Below are 21,868 nucleotides of genomic sequence, written 5' to 3'. Positions count from 1 at the left end.
TTCTTGATGCTGCTGGTGAAGAAACACTTTGTGATGATCCAGAAGCAGCAGAAATAGTGTTTCTGGAATGAAAACTCTGGAGGGAAAAGCTACTTGCACTTTCATTATGGCATTCCTCATCATTTAATTCCATGAAGTAATGTCTGTAGCTCACCTCTGGCATGCCAGGATGTATTTTGTCATCCTTGTAGTTTTCAAAAAGAATATTTCTTATTACCATATTTGCAAATTGCAGCTTTACTCCTAGCAGAAACTGTGGAAATGTTTTCAAGCTCTAGATGTTAGTCTCACCATTTTACCAAGAGGATGAAAAGAAAAACAAATGTACTGAACAGACTATAGGTAAACGTTATGCTGTGATGGTGGAGAACATTAATAGGAATCATTTAAAGGTTATAAAGATAAACTAATTTGTCAGACAAATTTACACCTTTGCCTGTCAATTAAGATCTGAGAGGACAGAAATGATCATATCTACTGTATCCCAACACTCACCCTACTGTAGGAGGTACACAATAGAGCCCACAAGCGAACTAAACTGGAGTCTTTCCCTTGCAATACCCCCTAGTGTCAGAAATGCATATTTCTTTATCGTACATCACGGGACAGAGTCTAGTACTTACTAAGTGGGTTATATGTTCCACCTTCAGGTGCTGGACACTGGTGTAATCAATTAGAACAGGAAGTTCCATCCCTATATAACCCCTCCCATACTGGGAGCACCTCAGTTTTTTCACCAGTGTCTAGGGTGTTGGTCACGAGTGAACATGTGCTCTGAGGAGCTCCACTGGAGGGATCCATGCTGGATTTAAAAAGCCTCCATAGAATCCGGATCCGTCCAAGGTGCTTCATAACCAAAGTGGACGTTATCCGAGCCTCGGTACGAAGAACAAGGTTTTGCCTATAATGCCTCTCTTCGGAGGGCTGGACCCTGGGTTCCAGTAATTTGTTCCTTACCAAGGACCAAATGTTTTCTGCTGCCAGGGTGCTTTATAGGTCCAGGGGAGTGGTGTTCCTGGCCATGGACCCGGTCCCTGAAGGTCTGAGACAATACCCACGGTGAAGGGTGAAGATTGGGCCTCTTGCTTGGCAACACCCTGCGGTGTGGAAAGGTAAGAGGAGGCCTACAGAACTTGGTTCGACAGTAGGTCTTCCATTGGGGACTATGGGTCTCGCCTATTTTTATGCTTTTATGCATGGGCAACTTAACCACTATTAGGTAGATTCAGAAAGAAAGAATCTACGCCGACTTATGTTTAAGTGTATTCTCAATCAGAGATACACTTAAACATATCTAAGATACGATGGCTTGCGCCGTCCTATCTTAGGTTGCAATATTTTTGCTGGCCGCTAGGTGGCGCTTCCATTGCGGTCGGCGTAGAATATGTAAATTAGTAGATACGCCGATTCACAAACGTACACCCGGCCGACGCAGTACTTTTACGCCGTTTACGTTAGAGATAGGCAGCTTAAAGTTAGAGCTAGGCCCTAGTTGGAATGGAGTAATGTTAAGTATGGCCGCCGTTCCCGCGTCGAAATTCGAATTTTTTACGTCGTTTGCGTAAGTCGTCCGTGAATAGGGATTTACGTAGTTTACGTCCACATCGAAATCAATAGGCCCGTGCGGCGTACTTGGCCGCAATGCACACTGGGAAATGTAGGTGCCCGGCGCATGCGCAGTTAAAAAAAAACTTCAAAAACGTAAGGTCAAGCTCCATTAACATAAAACACGCCCCCTTACACACATTTGAATTAGGCGCCCTTACGCCCGCCCGCTTTAGGCTAGGCCGCCGTAACTTAGCAGGCAAGTACATTGTGAATCATGTACTTGCCTAGCTAACTTACGGCGGCGTAGCCTAAACACGCTAAGCTACGCCGCCGTAAGTTTAAACCATTCTCTGTGAATCTAGCTATATGTCTTTTGAGACAGGATGGCTCTGGCACCCATATACCTCCCCTAGCTGGTCCTAGTCCTCTGCTGAAGGGGCTATTGGGTCTTGCCTTTAATGCATGTGTGCCTGGGCAAAGAAACCACTATGTCTGTTGAGACAAGATGGCTGTAGTACCCATAGATCTCCCCTTGAGGGGGCTGGTACCCCCCTGAGTAGCTGCATGTCTCATCTGTTTTCCACCACTAAAGGCAGTAAAAAGACATGCCTGGTGTTTCGCTTACCATGCTTTCCAGGAACGGAAGCTCAAGGTTAGCTGATCTATGGTGCGGCTTACTTCCTCCGCTTCAGGCTCTGCCACGATGGGGGGGTTCCTCGTAGTCCGGGTCCAGCTCCTTGGGGGATCTCTCTCCCCCCCCGCCTCCACCATTCCCCTACGCGCGCAAGGGGGGGCGCGCTTTGTAGGCTGGGGGACGATGTGGTTGCCGCTGGCGCACACGCTCGCCAGCTCATGGTGCAGACGTAGGGCGGCCCCTTTAAAAGGCCCAGACGTCAGAGCTCTGTAAAGCCAGGGGGACACAGTAGCTTGGCGTAAGCACCTCGTGTGGATTGGATACAGATTCATCTAAGACGCCTACTCAGCATCTAGCTGTGCAGATTAGCAGGCATTATTTTGCTAGACTAAGTTCAGCTGTTGATGCACCAGGGTTAAGTTCCTCTGCTTTTGGCTTCGGACTATTTTTGTCTCCACGTAAAAGAGGGTTCAGGGGTAGGAATATAAGGGGTATCGCCACCTGAATCTGGTGGCCCTTTATCATGCTTGCATGATACTATCCTCCCCTGTAGAGACTTAAGACAGCTCACATAATGAGCTATCAGCCCTGTCAGGCGTTGCAGCCTCCCCCAACATCACAGTCACTCTGCATATGTTTTGTTGCATTGCATTTATGGGTCTATAAGAGGTTAACTGCTATTCACAGCATCCTCACAAGCAGAAAACAGGGTGTGCCCCTTTCCCTGCTCTAAATCCTCAAACAAGGGGATTGAAAGACCTGAGGATGAAGGTTCACTGTCAAGAGAACAGATAACAGGTGCAGCCTAATGAGGAGAAGCTATCAGAAGCCCCACAAGCTCTAGTTGCAGCTGCAGTCTTTTCACAGATTCAAGCTGCATATAACTTCCCTCAGCCTAGATGGCCAGAGCCTCTGTCTCCATAAGGTCCTTATCCTGGTGTTGGCTTCAGGCTAACCAAATGCAAAACTGGGGGATGCACAGTTGCTGGTGCACATGGCTAATGTCGCAGGTTTGCGGAGACGCACATCTGCAGAGCATAACTGCCTCTTTACCAGTCCGCATGTTTGCATGAAATACATGAGTTTGGAATGTTCAAAATGCATGTGGGGTAAAAACAGGTAACAGAACATGTTTTATTGTTGATCACATAAAGATACATGTTTTTGTTTGTATGATTTTACATGGTCACATAAGGATGCTTAATCACATCAAAGTGCCTAAAATCGCATAAAAATGCTTCAGTGCATAAGGATGCTGGATCATACATGGTTACCTGATCACCTGAGTCCTTGAATACCCAAGGATATTTGGTCACAAAGAGAGGCTTGTTTCCACAGGAATGCCTAAAATCGCATAAAAATGCTTAAGTGCATAAAGATGCGGGATCACACATGGTTACCTGATAACCCGAGTCCTTGATTACCCAAGGATTTTGGGCACACAGAGAGGCTTGTTTCCATAGGAATGCCGAAGTTCGCATAAAGATGCTGTAGTGCATAAAGATGCGGGGTCACACATGGTTACCTGATAGCCCGAGTCCTTGATTACCCAAGGATATTTGGTCACACAGAGAGGCTTGTTTCCACAGAAATGCCTAAGATCGCATAAAGATGCTGGAGTGCATAAAGATGCAGGATTACACAGGGTTACCTGATCAGAAGGACCCAGGGTCCCTTACAGCTTGGCCAGGCCTGCTTCGCAGGGTTACATCATGTCTTGCATACATGGGTATTAATGGTCTGGCTGTTATAGCCCACGTTCTTGAGGATCGGGGCTTCCAGAATCAGCGGCAATTACATTGATTCCTACAGGAGAGTTGGCCTCCAGGACCAGATATCCTAGGATCTGGAAGGCCCATGTTCCTGGTGGGAAACCAAGGGGTGGCACTCTTGGTTGTATGTCATAGGTAAAATTCTTGCCTTCCTCCCTTGGAAAGGAGATGGAGCTAACCTTAAGTTCCATCAAGGATCTGATCTCGGCCTTGTCAATATTTTCAAAGGTCGCTTGTGTCACACTCTTGATCCGGGCCGTTATACAAGGGGTGGCGTGTATAAATCCGCCAGTTAGGTCGCCCTTGTGCTCGAAGGATTGGATCTAGTTTTGTCGGCTTACAGGATCAGCACCTTGGGCTGATGCACCATAATTCCCTTCATCTTTCTGAAGAGGGAATTGGTGTTCTTGGTTGCGGTTGCCTCCGCAAGAGAGTATTGTCAACTTTCTTTGTATAGAGCCATACTTAATTATTTTTACAGGAGGGTGATGTTAAATCCTCACCCAACCTTATTTACTAGAAGGATCTAGTGTTTATTTGAATCAAGATATTCTTGCCTTCCTTTTTTTCAAAACCTTGGTCCGCGGAAGGAAAGGTTATTGCTTTCTCTCAATAGAGATGAGAGCAGTTAAAGATCTATCTGAAGGCTTCAGATATAGAAACCTAACATTTTGTTTTGCTGCCAGAAGACCCGAGATGTGGGCGGGCAGTGTTCAGATCAGCTATTAAAATGGCTACACACTCTCTCGTTAGAGTAAGAGAGGTCAAGACCTATCTGAAGCGGCTGCTCGGATACAGAAGACTGATGTTTGTTGCGCTACCAGAAGGCCCCAGGAGAGGGCAGGCAGCGTCTAAATCAACTGTTGTCAAATTTTGATTCATCAGGTTATTATTCAGGCTTGTGGTTAAAGAGAGGGCTTCCCCTGTTTCCTTTGGGGTGCACCCTACCAGGATAGTAAGCACTTCATGCGGGGTGCATTACCAAGCCTTTATGACTCAGATTTGCCAGGCCGTAACTTGGCCGTGTTTGCTTACGTTCACTAATCCCTATCAGGTGAACATAAGACGGCAGGAGGATGCAGCCTTTTCGCGCAGTATGCTGCAGGCAGCATTAGAGGTCCTCATGTCTGATGGCGGTCTGCGTTGTTGGTGTCTCCCTCCCCTCAGTAAGCATTGCTCTGGGACATTCCACTTAGTAAGTACTAGACTCTGTGTCCCGTGATGTACGATAAAGAAAATAGGATTTTTATAACAGCTTACCTGTGAAATCCTTTTCTTGGAGTACATCACGGGACACAGAGTTCCCGTCCCTCTTGTTTGGAGATATTGGGACACTTATTGCTTTGCTACAAAAACTGAGGCGCTCCCAGTATGGGAGGGGTTATATAGGGAGGGAACTTTCTGTTCTAATTGATTACACCAGTGTCCAGCACCTGAAGGTGGAACATATAACCCACTTAGTAAGTACTAGACTCTGTGTCCCGTGATGTACTCCAAGAAAAGGATTTTACAGGTAAGCTGTTATAAAAATCCTATTTTTGTGTGTTTGAGAATTGCATTGAGAAGTTCAGCGTTTCTTGAATTGTATTGAGACAACTTTCAATAAAATTCATTGCACATGTAATTTACAAGTCTATATTTTCCACACAGAAACCTCTGGGTTCAGGAATATGTGTCTACAAAAGGAGGAACAATGAGGTGGTGGGCTGCAGATTTAATTGTATTTTCACAAAAGTTGTAAGTACACGTTTTAAGTTTGAGAACGAATTCTAAAAATGTATATTCAGCAAAAATGCTTTGATTATCACGATTGACTATTCAACATTTTAATGAGATGGTTTGTCATATCTGCAACAATCTAGATAGTGATGACACTTGCCCACCCCTTCCTATCTACTTCACAATCCTATTGGCTAGTGAAGTGGCCCATCATAATGATGGGCCAATAGGAATGTGTGGAGACAGGGCTTAGCAGCAAGCTCCCACATTACATGGAAGTGTTTGAACTCTGTCAGAATGGCCCAGTTTTCAGCCATCACAAGAAGGTTTTGTAGATTCCTGCAGATATGTGCAGGTACCTTTTTAGGTGCTTTCCCTTTTATCTGTAGCAGTTTTCCTCTTCTTTCTCCTCTGTCCAAGTTATAAATAGACAAAACGTGATAGGCACCTTATATGGTCAGATCTTATGTATGTGGACACTATACAACCCTGCGAGCTAACCACCTGAACACCTGACCCATTTGCTATTGTTACACCTGGAAGTAAATCTTGCTGGTTTCTTTCTGCTCCTAAACCACTCCCCTCTCCTTTTAGAAACAAAACAAATGGATTGTCTGTGATGGCACACATGCATCTCCACTCGGTCTTATGGCTCTATCAAGTCTTTATTTTCTTGTGTATTTCCCTCTAGTGCCAGCTAAGACTGTGTGATCACATCCTGCCAGCAAGGCAATTACCACCAGAGAGCAAAGCATACAGGGAATTGTAGTCCCAGGGCTCAAGTTTCTCTTTCTAGTTGAAATGCTGGGAACTACAACTACCAGCTGGCTCGCAGAGAAGAACAGACTTCTGGTAGAGCTGATAAAAAAGCTGTGCTAGGCCTGGATCACTCTCTTGGGACGCTGGCCCGGATGTGCAAGTGGGGGCTCTGTGTTGGAGAGTGCTGAGGCTGAGTTGCGGCCTGCACAAGAGGAGTCACCACACGTGCATTTTTGGAGCACCTACGAACAGCACTGCTTTACTGTCCAGCGGTAGCCTGTAGGCCGGTTCTGCTCCATCTAAATCGCACAGTAGATGATCCAGGTAGGCCACAGCGAAGGTCAGACATTATCCCCTGAGCCAGGAACCAGAGGGAGAGCCTGTAAAGTCACTTTCATCACCACCAGCTTCATTTGTTACAGTATTTGGTGAGTGGGTATCTGCCCATCCATTCATATAGACACTGTATACAGACACCATTGTCTTCATTCACTTACTATTGCCTGTAGGGATAAAAGAGAAGGCCACCCATTCACATAGACACTGTATACAGACACCACTGTCTTCATTCACCTCGCTGTTACCTGTAGTTCCACAGGATACAATACCCTTAAACCACTTAAGGACCGCCTCCTGCACATATACGTCGGCAGAATGGCACGGCTGGGCACAAGCGCGTACCTGTAGGTCCTCCTTAAGTGCCCAGCCGTGGGTCGCGGGCGCGCGCCTGCGACCCGGTCCGAAGCTCCGTGACCGGGTCCCGATCGCCGCTGGAGTCCCGCGATCGGTCCCCGGAGCTGAAGAACGAGGAGAGCTGTGTGTAAACACAGCTTCCCCGTTCTTCACTGTGGCCCTGTCATTGATCGTGTGTTCCCTGATATAGGGAAACGCGATCAATGATGTTACACGTTCAGCCCCGCCCCCCTACAGTTAGAAACACATATGAGGTCACACTTAACCCCTTCAGCGCCCCCCAAGTGGTTAACTCCCAAACTGCAATTGTCATTTTCACAGTAAACAATGCATTTTTATAGCATTTTTTGCTGTGAAAATGACAATTGGCCCAAAAATGTGTCAAAATTATCCGATGTGTCCACCATAATGTCGCGGTCACGAAAAAAAACGCTGATCGCCGCCATTAGTAGTAAAAAAAAAAATATTAATAAAAATGCAATAAAACTATCCCCTATTTTGTAAACACTATAAATTTTGCGCAAACCAATTGATAAACGCTTATTACGATTTTTTTGTTTTACCAAAAAATAGGTAGAAGAATACGTATTGGCCTAAACTGAGGAAAAAAATCTTTTTTTATATATTTTTGGGGGATATTTATTATAGCAAAAAGGAAAAAATATTGCATTTTTTTTCAAAATTTTCGCTCTATTTTCGTTTATAGCGCACAAAATAAAAACCGCAGAGGTGATCAAATACCACCAAAAGAAAGCTCTATTTGTGGGGAAAAAAAAGGACGCCAATTTTGTTTGGGAGCTACGTCGCACGACCGCGCAATTGTCAGTTAAAGCAGCGCAGTGCCGAATCGCAAAAACTGGCCGGGTCCTTTACCTGCATTTTGGTCCGGGTCTTAAGTGGTTAAACCAGCAGTCGCTGCAATCTCATTTGCATCTTGCCAACACAGGAAGATTCTGTTTCTCTGATTATTACAGCTAAGTCAGTCAAGTTGCTTTGCTCTGCTTTTCAGGAATTCTTCACATACAATTTCCAAAAAGGCTAGCTGAAGACCAAAGAATTGCATCTTTGAAATACAGGACTACCTTAAAACCTTCCTACCCATTACAGGGATTGCCTTTACTATGCTCAGAGCTTGAATTTGCCTAGAACTCTCTGAAAGCCTAGGTTCACACTGCTGCGAATTCAAAATTTGCGGTAAAATGCGCGATTTTACCGCGATTTCGCGGCCGCGATTTTGCTGCGATTTCGGCCGCAATTTAATGTAAATCGCGGCCCGAAATCGCAAAAAGTAGTACAGGAACTACTTTTTGAAATCGCAGATGTGGCGTCGCACTGATTAGGACAGTGCCATTGCCGACAATTGCCGCCGATTTGAGATGCGATTTGACATGTCAAATCGCATTTCAAATCGTTCCAAATCATACCCAGTGTGAACCAGGGCAAAGAGCAGGTTAAATTTCCTTACAATTAGCTGTTTTTGAATGTTTATGACATTGCATTTATTATTTGCACCTGTGTGTTGAGGAACAGAGGGGAGCAGACAGGAAGGTATGGGTGATTGATGATAAACCAGATAATGGGACCTCCCTAGGGACAAGAGTCTCATTAGCCCCGTCACAACGGGTTTCCCACTTATTCCTCCGAAACCGGGTCTACTATACCCCAAAGAAATTATATGGATTCGGATGGAAGCAGGATGATAAATGTCCCAGATGTTAAAATACAGGGGACCTCATCCACATGATGTGGAAATGCCCAAAATTGCATAGATATTGGGTAAAAATTTTGGACATTATAAATGCAACTTTTAGTACAGCTCTGGAACTTGAAGCCAGAGTTTGTCTATTAGGATGCATCGAGGAGGGAATGGGACAGAGGGACACATTAGAAGCAGTTATAAGATGCCTGTTCCAGGCAAGGAAATTAATAGCACTAAAATGGCAAGCACAAAACCCACCCACAGCAGAGGAATGGTTTAATGTAATGAATAGCACAATTGGGAAGGAAAGGGGAACATGGATTAGAAGGGGAAACCTTAAAAAATTTAAGGCAATATGGGAGCACTGGTTATGTAAAATAGGACGCTCACTTTAAATTAAGGGAGAAAAAAAAGAGAAAAAGGAAAAACAACCTAAGGGAAAGAATGGAATTAAAAAACGTGTATGCATTTTAAAAGTAAGATAGGAGAGAGGGAGGGGTGGGCAGGGGATGAAAGGACACGTTTAATTGTTTGCAATTAATCCTTTGTATGCACATAAAATGCACTAAGTATATAAAAAAATTGAATCTGTAAACTTTTCTGTATATTTGTATGAAAACAATAAAAAAAAGTATTGAATTAAAAAAAAAGATAATGGGACCTCCCTGCTAGAATGAAAGCAAGGAATTCCAGACAGTTTCAGAGGGGCCAGTGTGCAATGTGTAACAATACTGAGTTCTGTCTTACCCAGCTAAACGCACTAGACAAGTGTCCAGCCAGTTCCAGCCAAGATGAGGCCACCGAGAATAAGTCCCTTCTACGGCACCACTGGCCACGATTGAATCAGAGTCTTTGCTGCACTGGGGGACTTTGTGTCAAAATGTCAGAAAGACACTTCAACATACTCTGCAACTGGGTATAGGAAACTCTGAGCCTTTTCTGGAGGACAACTAGTGCCTACAGAGGGGGACAATTTTGAAGAGTGGCTGGACCAGGCCACCAAAGCCTTGAATAAATGGGACATTCCTGAGACCCACAAGAAACAGAGAATCACAGAGAGTTTAAGAGGGCTTGCCTCAGAAGCCATCCACAATTTGAAGCTCAGCAAGCAAGATTGTGTTCTCCAGGACTACCTGAACGTTCTGCATATTTGGCCACTCAGAAAAGGTTTCTGATCTCATGTATCAGTTGGAGCCCACTTGCCAAAATGAGGGATGAAGCCATCTGATTACATGAAAAGTTTGAACAAGATCCTGCATCAAATCTTGCTGAAGAAAGGTATAACTCCCGCAAGGTGGACGAGGTCCAGGCCCAACAAGTCTTAAAGGGGGGCCCAGCCCTTGAACCCCATCACCCTCATGCTGAGAACCCAGCAAGATGGTGGCATCTTAAAGTACCCAGATCTGATTCGGACTGTGCAAGAAGAGGAGGCCATGCTGGAGAACTAAAAGAAGAGCCAGAGGTATGGATCTGTTGTTGGGGTCAGGGTGGCCAGAGCAGTGGATAGCGACCCTAAGGGTCGAGCTCTTTAAGAACTCAGGTGTTTGCAGCTGATAGAGATGATAGCCCTGCTGACTGCCAAGCCCACTGTTCCACCTGATGAATAAGTTTCAGAGTTCAAGAAGCCCTCAAGCTCTACAGTTGTCAAAACGGGGAAGCACATGTCCGTTAAAGACATGGCATCGCAATCAACTGTTACCCCTGTTGGAAGCAGTTCTTGTTCCCCCACAGCCAGATTTACAGCCTGCACTTACAGCTTCACAAAGATCCTGACCAGTTTCTAGATCTAAGTCTGTAGACGATGAGGACAGCGAAGGTGAAGAGATGGGAATAGACAGTTTGTGGCTATCTCAAATGCCAGAGTCTGCTCCCCCCCCCCTTCTTCTCTATTCAAGGTGACAGACATTGGGATTCTCAGACCAAAGGCTCCTGAATTTTTACCTCGGAATAAACCTCTGGAGGATCTAGAAGACCCCCAATCTTCCTTGCTGGCAGCAGATTCTGAGGATTTTTTCCTTCATTGAAACGGATGTGCAGGAAGAAGAGGAAGAGATCAGTGTGCCTGTAACACCAGAGCCTAAGGGTCCTTTCACACGTGCGGACCGTTCGTCCGTTTTTTCATACGTCCGTTTACGGACTGCAATGCTTTCCAATGGGATAGCGAACGTTAGCGGATGAGCATCCGCTAACGTCCGTTAACATCCGTCTCCGTTAAGCTCCGTTTTTTTTAACGGACGTAAACCCTATTTTTCTTCCGTCAAAAAAACGGAACGGACGAAAAACGGATGTTAGCGGACGATCCGTTTAACATCCGATCCGCTAACATCCGTTTTTCATCAAAATATGTAATCAAAATAAAGTTCTAACAAAAAAAAAAACGGATGAAAAAACGGATGACAACGGATGAAAAACGGATGAAAAACGGATGTAAAACGGATGAAAAACCTGATGATAAAAAACTGATCTAAAAAACGGTTCGCACGTGTGAAAGGACCCTTAAGAACATCTATGTAGGGCACTCCAGTATCAGTGGCGTGTGGACAGAACAACCTCCCCTCTTATGACAATTGGTCGGAGGTCCCTCTATCAACTCTGTGTCTTAAAATGAGCTGTTAGAGTTTGGGCTCCTGTTATGAAAATGCAAATGGTTTGTTGTCATTTGTGCATTTACCTATTTTCCCCCTACTGTATGACAAAAGCATGTAACAGGTCAAGGAAAACCCGTATCCAATTCACAATAGTGTGAAGCCAGCCTCAGACAATTGGGCACCAGTAAACTACCAACTTTTCCCCTCCCCTCAGACTGATGATCACTTGTAACATCAGTGCTAGCTTTTGCCAAAACATGGATTTGAGAGAATTGGGACTACAATCGGCTTCTGAGAACTTCTCAGCCTCAGAGGTTTGTTAAATTACTTACAATAATCTTCATTGTATTTCACTATCTAGGCATAAGACTGGCAGTATTCAAAGCTCAAGATGCCAGATGTCCAAAATACAAATAATAGGAAATTGCGGATTCAAACATTTTTTTATATACTTTGCATTTTTTTCCAGACTCCACAGTGCTGTATGGGATATTATGGACATCAGTGTCTCTTGTGTCCAGGAGGACTAAATAATTCCTGCTCTAATAATGGAAAGTGCCAGGATATGATCACGGGCACTGGAGAATGTATCTGTAAAGAAGGTTTTCATGGAACTGCATGTGAAACCTGTGAAGCTGGAAGATATGGGGCTGACTGCAAATCAGGTGACGTTAACTATATCCATACTATCAGAGAAACCGATATTTGACAGATCTTACATTTATTTGTAAATCATTAGGCCTCATGCAAACAAGTTTACTACAGCATACACCCATCCGAGGGCCACGTTTGCCCACATGGGGATGCAATGGTGTTCCGAGCATCCCTGTGCATCAAGTCACTTTGGGATGCAGTGGCTGTGCGCACAGTCACTTATCCCAATTTGACAGGCGTGTGGGTGCGTGTTCCAATTGACATTAATAGGACTGTCTACACAGAACACCATGTGGGACAACACAGCCCTCGCACTGGTGTATGCTTAAGTACGCCTGTGTGATTTAGGCCTTAACCACTGCGTTCATTTAACTGACAATTGCACGGTCATGCAATGTTGTACCCAAATATTTGTGTCATTTCTTCCCCACAAATGGAGCAATAGAGCTTTCTTTTGGTGGTAATTGATCACCACAGTGTGTTTTTATTTTTTGCGCTAGAAATAATAAAAAAAGGAAAATTTTGAAAAGAAAAAAATATATTTTTTTACTTTCAGTATTTAAACATATCCAATAAGAGAACTTAAAACAATCTAATTTCTTCATAAATTTAGGCCAATGTGCATTCTGCTACATATTTTTGGTAAAAAAAATCCCAAATGTTAGTGTCTAGAAACTATGGTCTAATAATTGTGTAATTTTTTATTAATTTTATGCTTGTAAAGGCGGCAATCTGCAACTTATAGTGGGACTTCGATATTGCGGCAGACACTGACTCTTTTGACACTTTACAGGAACCAGTGACACTAATAGAGTGATCATTGCTAAAAATATGCACTGTCACTGTACTAATGACGCCAGCTGGGAAGGAGTTAAACATCTAGGGCAATGAAATGGTTATCTGTATGCTTAGACAGTGTTTTTTTGTACTGTATGTGCTGATTTCAGGAACATAAAAACCATCCCTTGCCCCCCTGTCAGAACTTAGGCAGAGCTCCATTCTGTCTCTGCCCGACGATCGGCAGGTGCCGACGCACATCAAGTGCCCAACATTCTCAGATTGGCTTCTGCTGTGAATAATCACAGCAGAGGTGGCCCCGCCAGTGGCGTGTATGCCCCTTGTAAGCCAAAGTGTTAAATGGTTAATAAACAACACGTATTAAAGTCTAACTTCCACCTCATGTTCAGTTTTTGTATTGGTATTCAAAACAAAACATTTTTTTTTTCCTTTTTCTAGTTAGGCCTGTAGAAATAGAAAGAGATAGCCCAGGCCACCACACACCTTACCCGGCCTGATTGGTTAACAGGTAAAAGCAGTCTCAGCTCAATTCATCCAGACCACACCACAAACATGTTTCGCCCTGCTCTTGAGGCTTAATTATGGAGAACCATAACCGCCTGAGCGGGGCCCCTAAGCATTTATTGTGGATCATAGTCTTGGGCCTGATTGACACTGATGCGATTTCAGATGCAACTTGGGTCGCACTGAATCGCATGTTAATGGTAATAACATTGCTTCCGATGGTGCCCGTTCACATCAGTGCAGCACAACTGAGATGCAACTTTAGAAAAAGGTCCTGTGCTACTTTTGTGAGATTTACAGTGTGATTTGTCCCCATAAAATATGCAAAACACAACCAAAGTCAAACTACATACTTATACTGCAAATAGTGTTAAAATCGCATCACAGTAGTGTGAACCTAGCCTTACTGTAGAGAAAATCTGCACTTTTTATTCTGTGATTTGTTCTTTTTATATTGATTTAAATATAAAAAGGGCAAATCACAGAATATACCATTTTGTTTTTAAATAATAATAATTGATTGCATTTTGTATATATTTTTATTGCAAACAATCTCAAATTAATGATAAAAAAAAAGTTTAAATATGAATTATATAAAAAAAAAAAATGTTTTAACAATGGCAAAAGAAGTAATGGCTAAAGAGAGAAAAGGAGGAAGACATTAAAGTAGACATTTAGGGCCAGATTCACGTAGCCCGGGCGCAGTGTAACGTAACCGATTCAGGTTACACCGCCGCAAATTTTCGGGCTAAGTGCCGATCCACAAAGCACTTACCTGGAAATTTGCGGCGGTGTATCCTAAATCCGTCCGGCACAAGGCGGGCCAATTCAAATGGGGCGGGTACCATTTAAATTAGGCGCGCTCCCGCGCCGGACGTACTGCTAATGCTCCCGACGCCAATTTCCTGACGTGCTTTGCGCGAAATTACAACGCGCCGATGTTTTGTGAATCGCGATGTGAAAAAAAGACTTGCGCCGGGAATTTTTTTTAAAAAAAAAAAATTCAAAAGCGACGCGGGAAAGACGGGTATACTTTTACATGGTGTACTAATTTTACACTTTGTAAAAGGTGCCCTATCTTTGCGACAGCAAACTAACACTTGCGGCGACGTAACGACGGAAAAAAGTTTTGTGGATCGCCGTAACTGCTAATTTGCATACCCGACGCTGGTTTATGACGCGAAATCCCCCCAGCGGCGGCCGCGGTACTGCATCCTAAGATCCGACAGTGTAAGTCCATTACACCTGTCGGATCTTCTGCCTATCTATGCGTAACTGATTCTATGAATCAGTCGCATAGATAGAAACAGGGATACAACGGCGTATCAGGATACGCCGTCGTATCCCTTTTGTGAATCTGGCCCTTAGATGTTAGTAGTGATTAAATGACATTGAGGGCTCGTTCACAGCAGAATTTGAAAGGTGCATTTCCATGCATGTTTCCTGCACTGCACGGGAACACACTATCCTTGTTAGATGCACGTGGATGCCATGAATTGTTACTGGCACCCGAAACGCATCTAATAAACACAGCACATTTGTGATTTTTAAGGTAAAAAAAATGTTTGTTTTTTTAAGCCCATTGAAAAAAAAAACATATTTTTTTTTTACTTGCAAGGATGCTTTAACTGATGTTATGCACAGATCAAAAGGACACCTCTTTGACCTGCACATACCGAAAGTAGTTTAAATATATTGTAATAATAATATTGTTACAGTATATAGAAGAACAAAACTATGGAACTCATACATCCTGCCCATTGAGAATTAAGTCAGCCAAAACTTTTTTTCATATTTATCTCATTATAGGTTTCCTCACACCTGGGAGTTTCAGGAATGAGGCCAGAAATGTGTGTTTTTGAAAACATGTGAAAAATGCACTAAAGCATGCAACATACTTGTAGTGCCACTGTCTTATTGCCAGCCCAAAAGCAGGTAGCAGTCCCACATTTTGTCAAGTGTTGCTGCTTGACAAAATGCACAAAAATGCAGAAAGAAAAATGCGCTTGCCAAATAAAGGTACTTAAAGGGGTTGTTAAAGTAAAAAAAAAAATCCCTAAATAGCTTCCTTTACCTTAGTGCAGTCCTCCTTCACTTACCTCATCCTTCCATTTTGCTTTTAAATGTCCTTATTTCTTCTGAGAAATCCTCACTTCCTGTTCTTCTGTCTGTAACTACACACAGTAATGCAAGGCTTTCTCCCTGGTGTGGAGAAAGCCTCTTAAGGGGGCGAGCAGGAGTGTCAGGACACCCTCTACTTTGTAGATAGAGAAAGGAGCTGTGTGTTAGTGGGCGTCCTGACCCTCCTGCTCGCACCCTCCCCCCTCAAGTGGCTTTCTCCACATCACAGATATTTTTTTATTTTACCTGTAAATCCTGTACTGATGCCAGGAAGCTTGGGACTCCAGCGGCATAAGCCGATAAGCTTTAATGAGTCCCAGGCTGTTTTCAGAGGTGGATTGATATACAGCCTCTCTGCTGTCTTCTCGGCCAATAGGAAAGTGCTGTACCCGCTCCCTTTCCCAACCCGCCTTCTTTAAGTTCTGAGATGCAACAGAGCATATGTCAGAAGCTGGATGGGAGGGAGAGGAGAGAACACAGCCCAGCACTGCACAGCCTGCTACAGGGGGCAGAATACAAGAGGCAGAGAGATTTTCGGCCCCTGGCTGCAGTGATTCACAGTGGGTTTTTCCTACACTTGGTCTAAAGCGAGAGAGAGCAACAGCTTCTGCCAGCATGAAGCGCACATGCTCGTTTCTGCAGTGGGGAATAGTGGCAGTTAGCAGAGCAGCTCCAGAGAATAAGACCAGTCAGGCTGTATTCTGACACCAGCAAGGCTTTTGATAAATATCCTCCATGGGACAGACAGAACAGACATCCTGCATTCGTTTCTGCCAGCACAATGGCTCTTAGGCCCCTTTTACACGGGTGGATAGAATTCAGCTTTTAGCTGCGGATAGATCAAGTTATCTACCGCAGCTAAACTCAGACAATGCTTTCCTATGTCTACAACTCTACATTCACACACTGCGTTTTACATGGGGTTTGGTGCAGTTAGAAAAAAATTATTTGACTGCGTCCAGGAACAATTTAATGCAGCTATCTGCAGTGTACTATGTCACCTGCAGATAGTGGCAACAAGGAAAGAAAAACAGAAAGCAAAAACAGTGGAACAGAAATGGCAAGAATGTTCCAATGCAGCTAAACGCAGCCGCACGTAAACGCAGCTAATCGCAATGTACGACTGCAAGTGAACGCTGTGCCAGGATTCTCTGAATTTCAAAATAACAAAACATGCTTTTAACTGCGGCAGAACAGCCATCCGTGTGAAAGTGGCCTTATAGAGACTCTGACTACTGTTTCCCACTCTTTAGAAACAAGCCAGGGCTCTTGCACGCAAGTGGCTGATCCCATTCAGTGTAATTGCAGATGAATTTCCCCTGTCCAGGCAGCCCAGGTGCAGTGTACAGCCCGTGTATAGAGGTGGAAGCATAGTTGAGATCCTGCACCTATTCTTTGAGAAAATAAAGCCCTTACCGCTAGTATACAGGGGCACACTTGACCACCAGCATACAAGGGGGCTTTCATTTATAAGTCCATTTTTAGAATTGTATTAAAGAAGTTTAGGGTTGGGCTGCATTTTATTGGCTTTTTATTGATATACAGAGGTCAGGGCATGTTGATCACCATTATACAGGGGGCCGGCCCATCAAGCACCATTGTGCAGATATACACTGACAACTGACACTAACAAACTACTTTAATCCCACAGTCACAGACCATGAAGAAATATCCACTTGCTGGCCACACCTACTTTTTGGCTTCACCCACAGGTGTGCGGTAGCGGCGACCCTCAATTTTTCCCCTTAAGCACCATAGCACCCCCCCAAAAAAATTGCCTGGAGCCGCTCCTGGTACCTGCTTTGCCTTTGAGTAGATGCCTGCCAACATTAGAATTATTGTTTTAACCCAACTGCTATTATCTGGCACTCTAAATGCCTATAATTAGGGAAATTGTGCTTGTAAATTCAGGAGTACAGGCAGTTAAATCTTGAACATTCTTATATTTCCAAATATTGTTTAATTTATTTTTATTTTCGAAGGTGTCATAAAGTGATTGTAAATGTATTTTATTTTTATTTTTTTTAAATAACAAACATCATATTTACCGGCTCTGTGCCAGGGTTTTGCATAGAGCAGTCCCGAGCCTCCTTTTCTGGGGTGCCCCAGTGGCGCTCCTGGCTCCTCCTCTTTATTGGGTGCCCCCATGGAGAGCCGCTTTCCATAGAAGTGCCAAGACAGCAGCTTGAGCCGCTGGGCTTGTCCTCTTTGCTGGAACGATCGGATTCAGGTAAGAAAAAGGAGGGGTTGAATGCATTAAAGTGAAAAACCATGAGACTTTACAACCTCTTTTAAGATGTACAGTAGCTTCTTTAAGAACAAGATGAACATGACTTAGCTTATATTGACTACAATACCTGAATACAAAATAGAATTGTTAAATATTCAGCATATTTTGTATTATCTTTTTACATATTTTCATAATTTATACTTTACTTATAACAGAATGTGATTGCGTTCATGGAAAGTGTAATGATGGACTCCATGGGGATGGATCGTGCCAGTGTGATAAAGGCTGGACTGGTTCCATCTGTGGCATAGGTACTTACTCTACTCATATATATGTGCAATGTGGCTTATTGTTAAATAATCAAGTAATAGTATGCAGGATGAATACATTGATCATAGTCTTTTGTCATAGAAAGTTCACACACAAAAAGTACTGCTCTTCAAGCAGTTCTAAATTCTACTATATAACCCATTTACAGAAGAGAGGAGCCTCTAAGTGTAGCAATATGGTTACATTTAATGAAGGTACAACATTTAGCAACTCATTGCTACACTTAGAGGTGCTTCTCCTCTCTTTTATACCCTGTAAAAAAAAATGTGCTTTGGATTACAAGCATGTTTCTGGAACGAATTATGCTCGCAAACCAAGGTTTTACTGTATAGCAAAAGTCATAATGCCGAAGATGTATGCAACTTCCAGGTTTCAAAAGCATCTATAAAAGCATCTAAAACAAAACATTTAAAATAAGAGCTACAACGGATCAAAGGTGTGTGTGTGAGTCTATAGATGGATATAATGTATATACTGTATATTGACTGTATCAAATATGTTTGCATAATATTTACAAGAATATACAAACTGCATTACACTATCAAACCCTATTATGCCTTTTCTTATCTCCAAACTAAATTACCTGTCAGCATTTATCATATTTAGGCCTAAGGTACATTCAGTGATCACTAGAAAAAGGTCACTACATTTAAAGCAGGGGTTCACCCAAAAAAATAAAAATTTAACATTACATTCAGCCGAGTTGTCAGAATGACAATCGGCTGTTTTTCTTTCTCGTACATCACGGGACACAGAGCGGCATATTCATTACTATGTGGGTTATATGGAGTACCTTCAGGTGATGGACACTGGCAATCTCAAACAGGAAGTGCCCCTCCCTATATAACCCCCTCCCATAGGAGGAGTACCTCAGTTTTTTCGCCAGTGTCTTAGGTGTTGGTCATGGTTTAGCTTACCTCCACATCCTTGGGATTAAGGTGGGCTAACCGGTTCTGTCCAAAGGCCTCAGTGCTAAAGTGGTCAGCAACCGGACCCCAAACCATTGGGGTGTAGCCCATAATGCTTTCTGTTCAGAGAGCTGGACCCTGGGCCCAGAACTTAGAAACCTTTGGGGGCCTAATGTTTCTGTTGCCAGGGTGCTATATGGGCCCAGGACAGTGGCTCCTTCATAGGAACCCAGGGCCTGAAGGTCTAGACGCTACCCACGGAGATGGGGGAAGATTGGACCTCTTGCTGTGCAAAAGTCCTGCGGCATGGAGCAGGTAAGTATTGGGGGAGCTTGCGGAACTTGGTTCTTAGCAGGTTCCCTACAGGGGGTGCACAGGGGGACAGGCCTGGGTATGCTCTGCATTGGCAAGGAATCACTATGTCTATGACAGAGACAGGATGATTCAATCTTTTTTCCCCAGTAAAATGTGACCTCCCTGGTAAGTGTTGCTTAGCTGGGCTGCTGGCGCTAGGTGTGGGATCTCTGTAAGAGGGGAGCCTTTTTCCCATGCTAAAAGGAGGTCTGTGACCTACCTAAAGGGCTTACCTGCCTGGGTGCCTGCGCTGCTCCGTCCTCCTCCATGTGTGATGGCCCCCGCCGACGGGCGCGCGAGTGCCCGAGATATGAACGATTTTCGCGCCGTTTCCGTGGTAGGGGGCGCGTCCCTGTGGGCGGCGAATCACAAATAAAGGAAGGGGAGGACCTTCCATTAGCTGCCAAGAGCTCAGTGTCATCCTGAGCTAGAGGAGAGGAGGACACAGAGCGGAGCACGCCGAGGACACCCGGTGGCGAAAGGAAGAATTGCAGTCTTTTCTAAGGACTGTCAAGCCTACAGATAGGTTTTCTTTTCCTTTTTTCAGCAGATGGCTATTGGCAATACTTAGTGGGAGACAGAGTGGTTTCTTTTTCCTCTTCAAAAAAAATAAAAAAAAATAAAAAAAAAGAGAAGAAGGGAAAGAACTGCTGATCTCCCTTCTCAGTTTGGGCGTTAGTCTCTATCGTTCCCAAACCGACAGATCCCCTTAGCTACGTCTGTGGCTGGGTGATAGCAGGTGTACCTCGGTATTGTACCATGCCTTCTGGGTCAGAGGGTACAAAGGGTGGGGATTCCCCCGCAAAATCCGAGGGCTCAGACACGGCTATGCCGCTGCTCTCCTCACAGGACATATCAGGGCACGCCTTGATGGGACCTGGGGGATCTGGTGCTGGGGCTGATCCAGGTCAGTCCAACCCCGGCTTTGTCACTGAGAGGGTTCTTGCTGTTTCTTTAGGTGAACTAGAGAAAAGAATGGCAAAAAGGATAGCTAAGGCTATATCGGGTAGAAAGCGGACTAGGTCTCCGTCACCCGAGCAAGAAGCCTCAGACACAGAGATCCTTTCCCTAGGGGAATTGGATAGACTTGACGCTTTGGACCAGGGTGGTTCAGAGATCAAGGATCTGATACTGAGGGGTCTGGTTCAGCCTCCCAAGGGGAAAGTTTGTGGGTTCAGGCCTTAACGGACATGGTCCATGAGGCATTTAAGTTACCCATACCAGAACCTCAAGTATCGGCGGTTTCAGCTTTAGGCTCATTAAGAACGCCTCAAAGCAACGCAGTTTTCCCGATCCATCCTCTACTCGAGGAGGTCATGTTTCAGGATTGGATTAAGCCAGATAGAGTCTTTTTACCACCTAAAAAAATTCTCTGTTTTATATCCTATGGAGGAGAAATTCTCCAAAAGGTGGGCGCCCCCGGCGGTGGACGCAGCCATCTCCTATGTGAACAAATCTTTAACTTGTCCGGTGGAAAACGTTACTGAAAGCCTCCTTTACTTCAGCAGGGGCGATAGTTCAGCCCGCTGTGGCTGCTATTGGAATTACCCAAGCATTATCAGATAAGACTAAGCAAATGCTTAAACTTATCCCTGCCCAGCAGGCAGAGGAATTTTCGGATATACCGAGGGCTATACGCTTTACGGTGGATGCTATCAAGGACTCCATCCAGCAGGCATCACGTTTATCCTTATTTCTAATCCATATGAGAAGGCTCTTATGGTTGAAGAGTTGGGAGGCTGAGCCCCCATGCAAAAAACTCCTGGTAGGGTTTCCCTTCCATGGAGGACGACTCTTCGGAGAAGATCTGGATAGATATATTCAGACTATATCAAGCGGCAAAAGCACTCTCTTGACAGTCAAGAAGAAAGCCTGAGGGCCCGCGTTTAAGCGCCAGCCCTCCCCGGGACAGGGGCCCTCTAATACCAGACAGTATCGACGGCCTCCTGCAAGATCAGGCTTTAACAATAAGCCACAAGGCCAAGCCACTGGGGGCAAGAAGCAGTGGTACCGCAAGCCTGCGAAGCCAGCCCCCAAGTCGGCCTTATGAAGGGGCGCCCCCACCCACGATGGTGGGGGGAAGGCGACGTCTCTTTGCAGAAGTTTGGGAGGCCAGCATTCCCGACTGCTGGGTACGGTCTTCCGTGGCCACGGGCTACAAACTAGAATTTTCAAAATTCCCTCCTCCTCATTACCAGGAGTCAAGAGTACCAGGCGACCCGGTGAAGGGAGCCGCGTTGATGGCGGCATTGAATCATCTGCTGTGCCAGAAGGTGATAGTAGAAGTACCAGTCCAGGAACAGGGTTTGGGGTTCTACTCCAACCTGTTTATCATCCCAAAGCCCAACGGCGATGTCAGGCCAATTTTGGACTTAAAGGGAGTAAATGCGTACCTAAAGGTCCGCTCATTCCGGATGGAAACTATTCGGTCAGCTGTCGCCGTGCTCCAGAAGGACGACTTCATGGCGTCCATAGACATAAAGGATGCTTACCTTCATGTGCCAATTTTTCAGCCACATCAGGTATTTCTACGCTTCTCGGTGGCTCAGCGTCATTT

At 44.6% G+C, this 21,868-nt stretch overlaps 1 protein-coding gene across 1 annotated transcript in view; it reads left to right on the top strand.

Moving 5' to 3' along the window:
* The window catches only part of STAB1 (stabilin 1), a 357,595-nt gene that overhangs the window by 185,299 nt on the left and 150,428 nt on the right, over nt 1-21,868 (top strand). The window contains exons 37-39 of the mRNA XM_040361004.1: nt 5,605-5,691; nt 11,882-12,077; nt 17,935-18,030. Coding sequence (XP_040216938.1) covers nt 5,605-5,691; nt 11,882-12,077; nt 17,935-18,030 — 379 coding nt within the window. The remainder of the gene's footprint in view (nt 1-5,604; nt 5,692-11,881; nt 12,078-17,934; nt 18,031-21,868) is intronic.

The sequence above is a fragment of the Rana temporaria genome, chromosome 7, assembly GCF_905171775.1.
Source record: "Rana temporaria chromosome 7, aRanTem1.1, whole genome shotgun sequence".
NCBI classification, from domain to species: domain Eukaryota; kingdom Metazoa; phylum Chordata; class Amphibia; order Anura; family Ranidae; genus Rana; species Rana temporaria.
The sequence above is the reverse complement of the archived record's forward strand: the minus strand, read 5'-3'. Positions and strand labels throughout refer to the sequence as shown.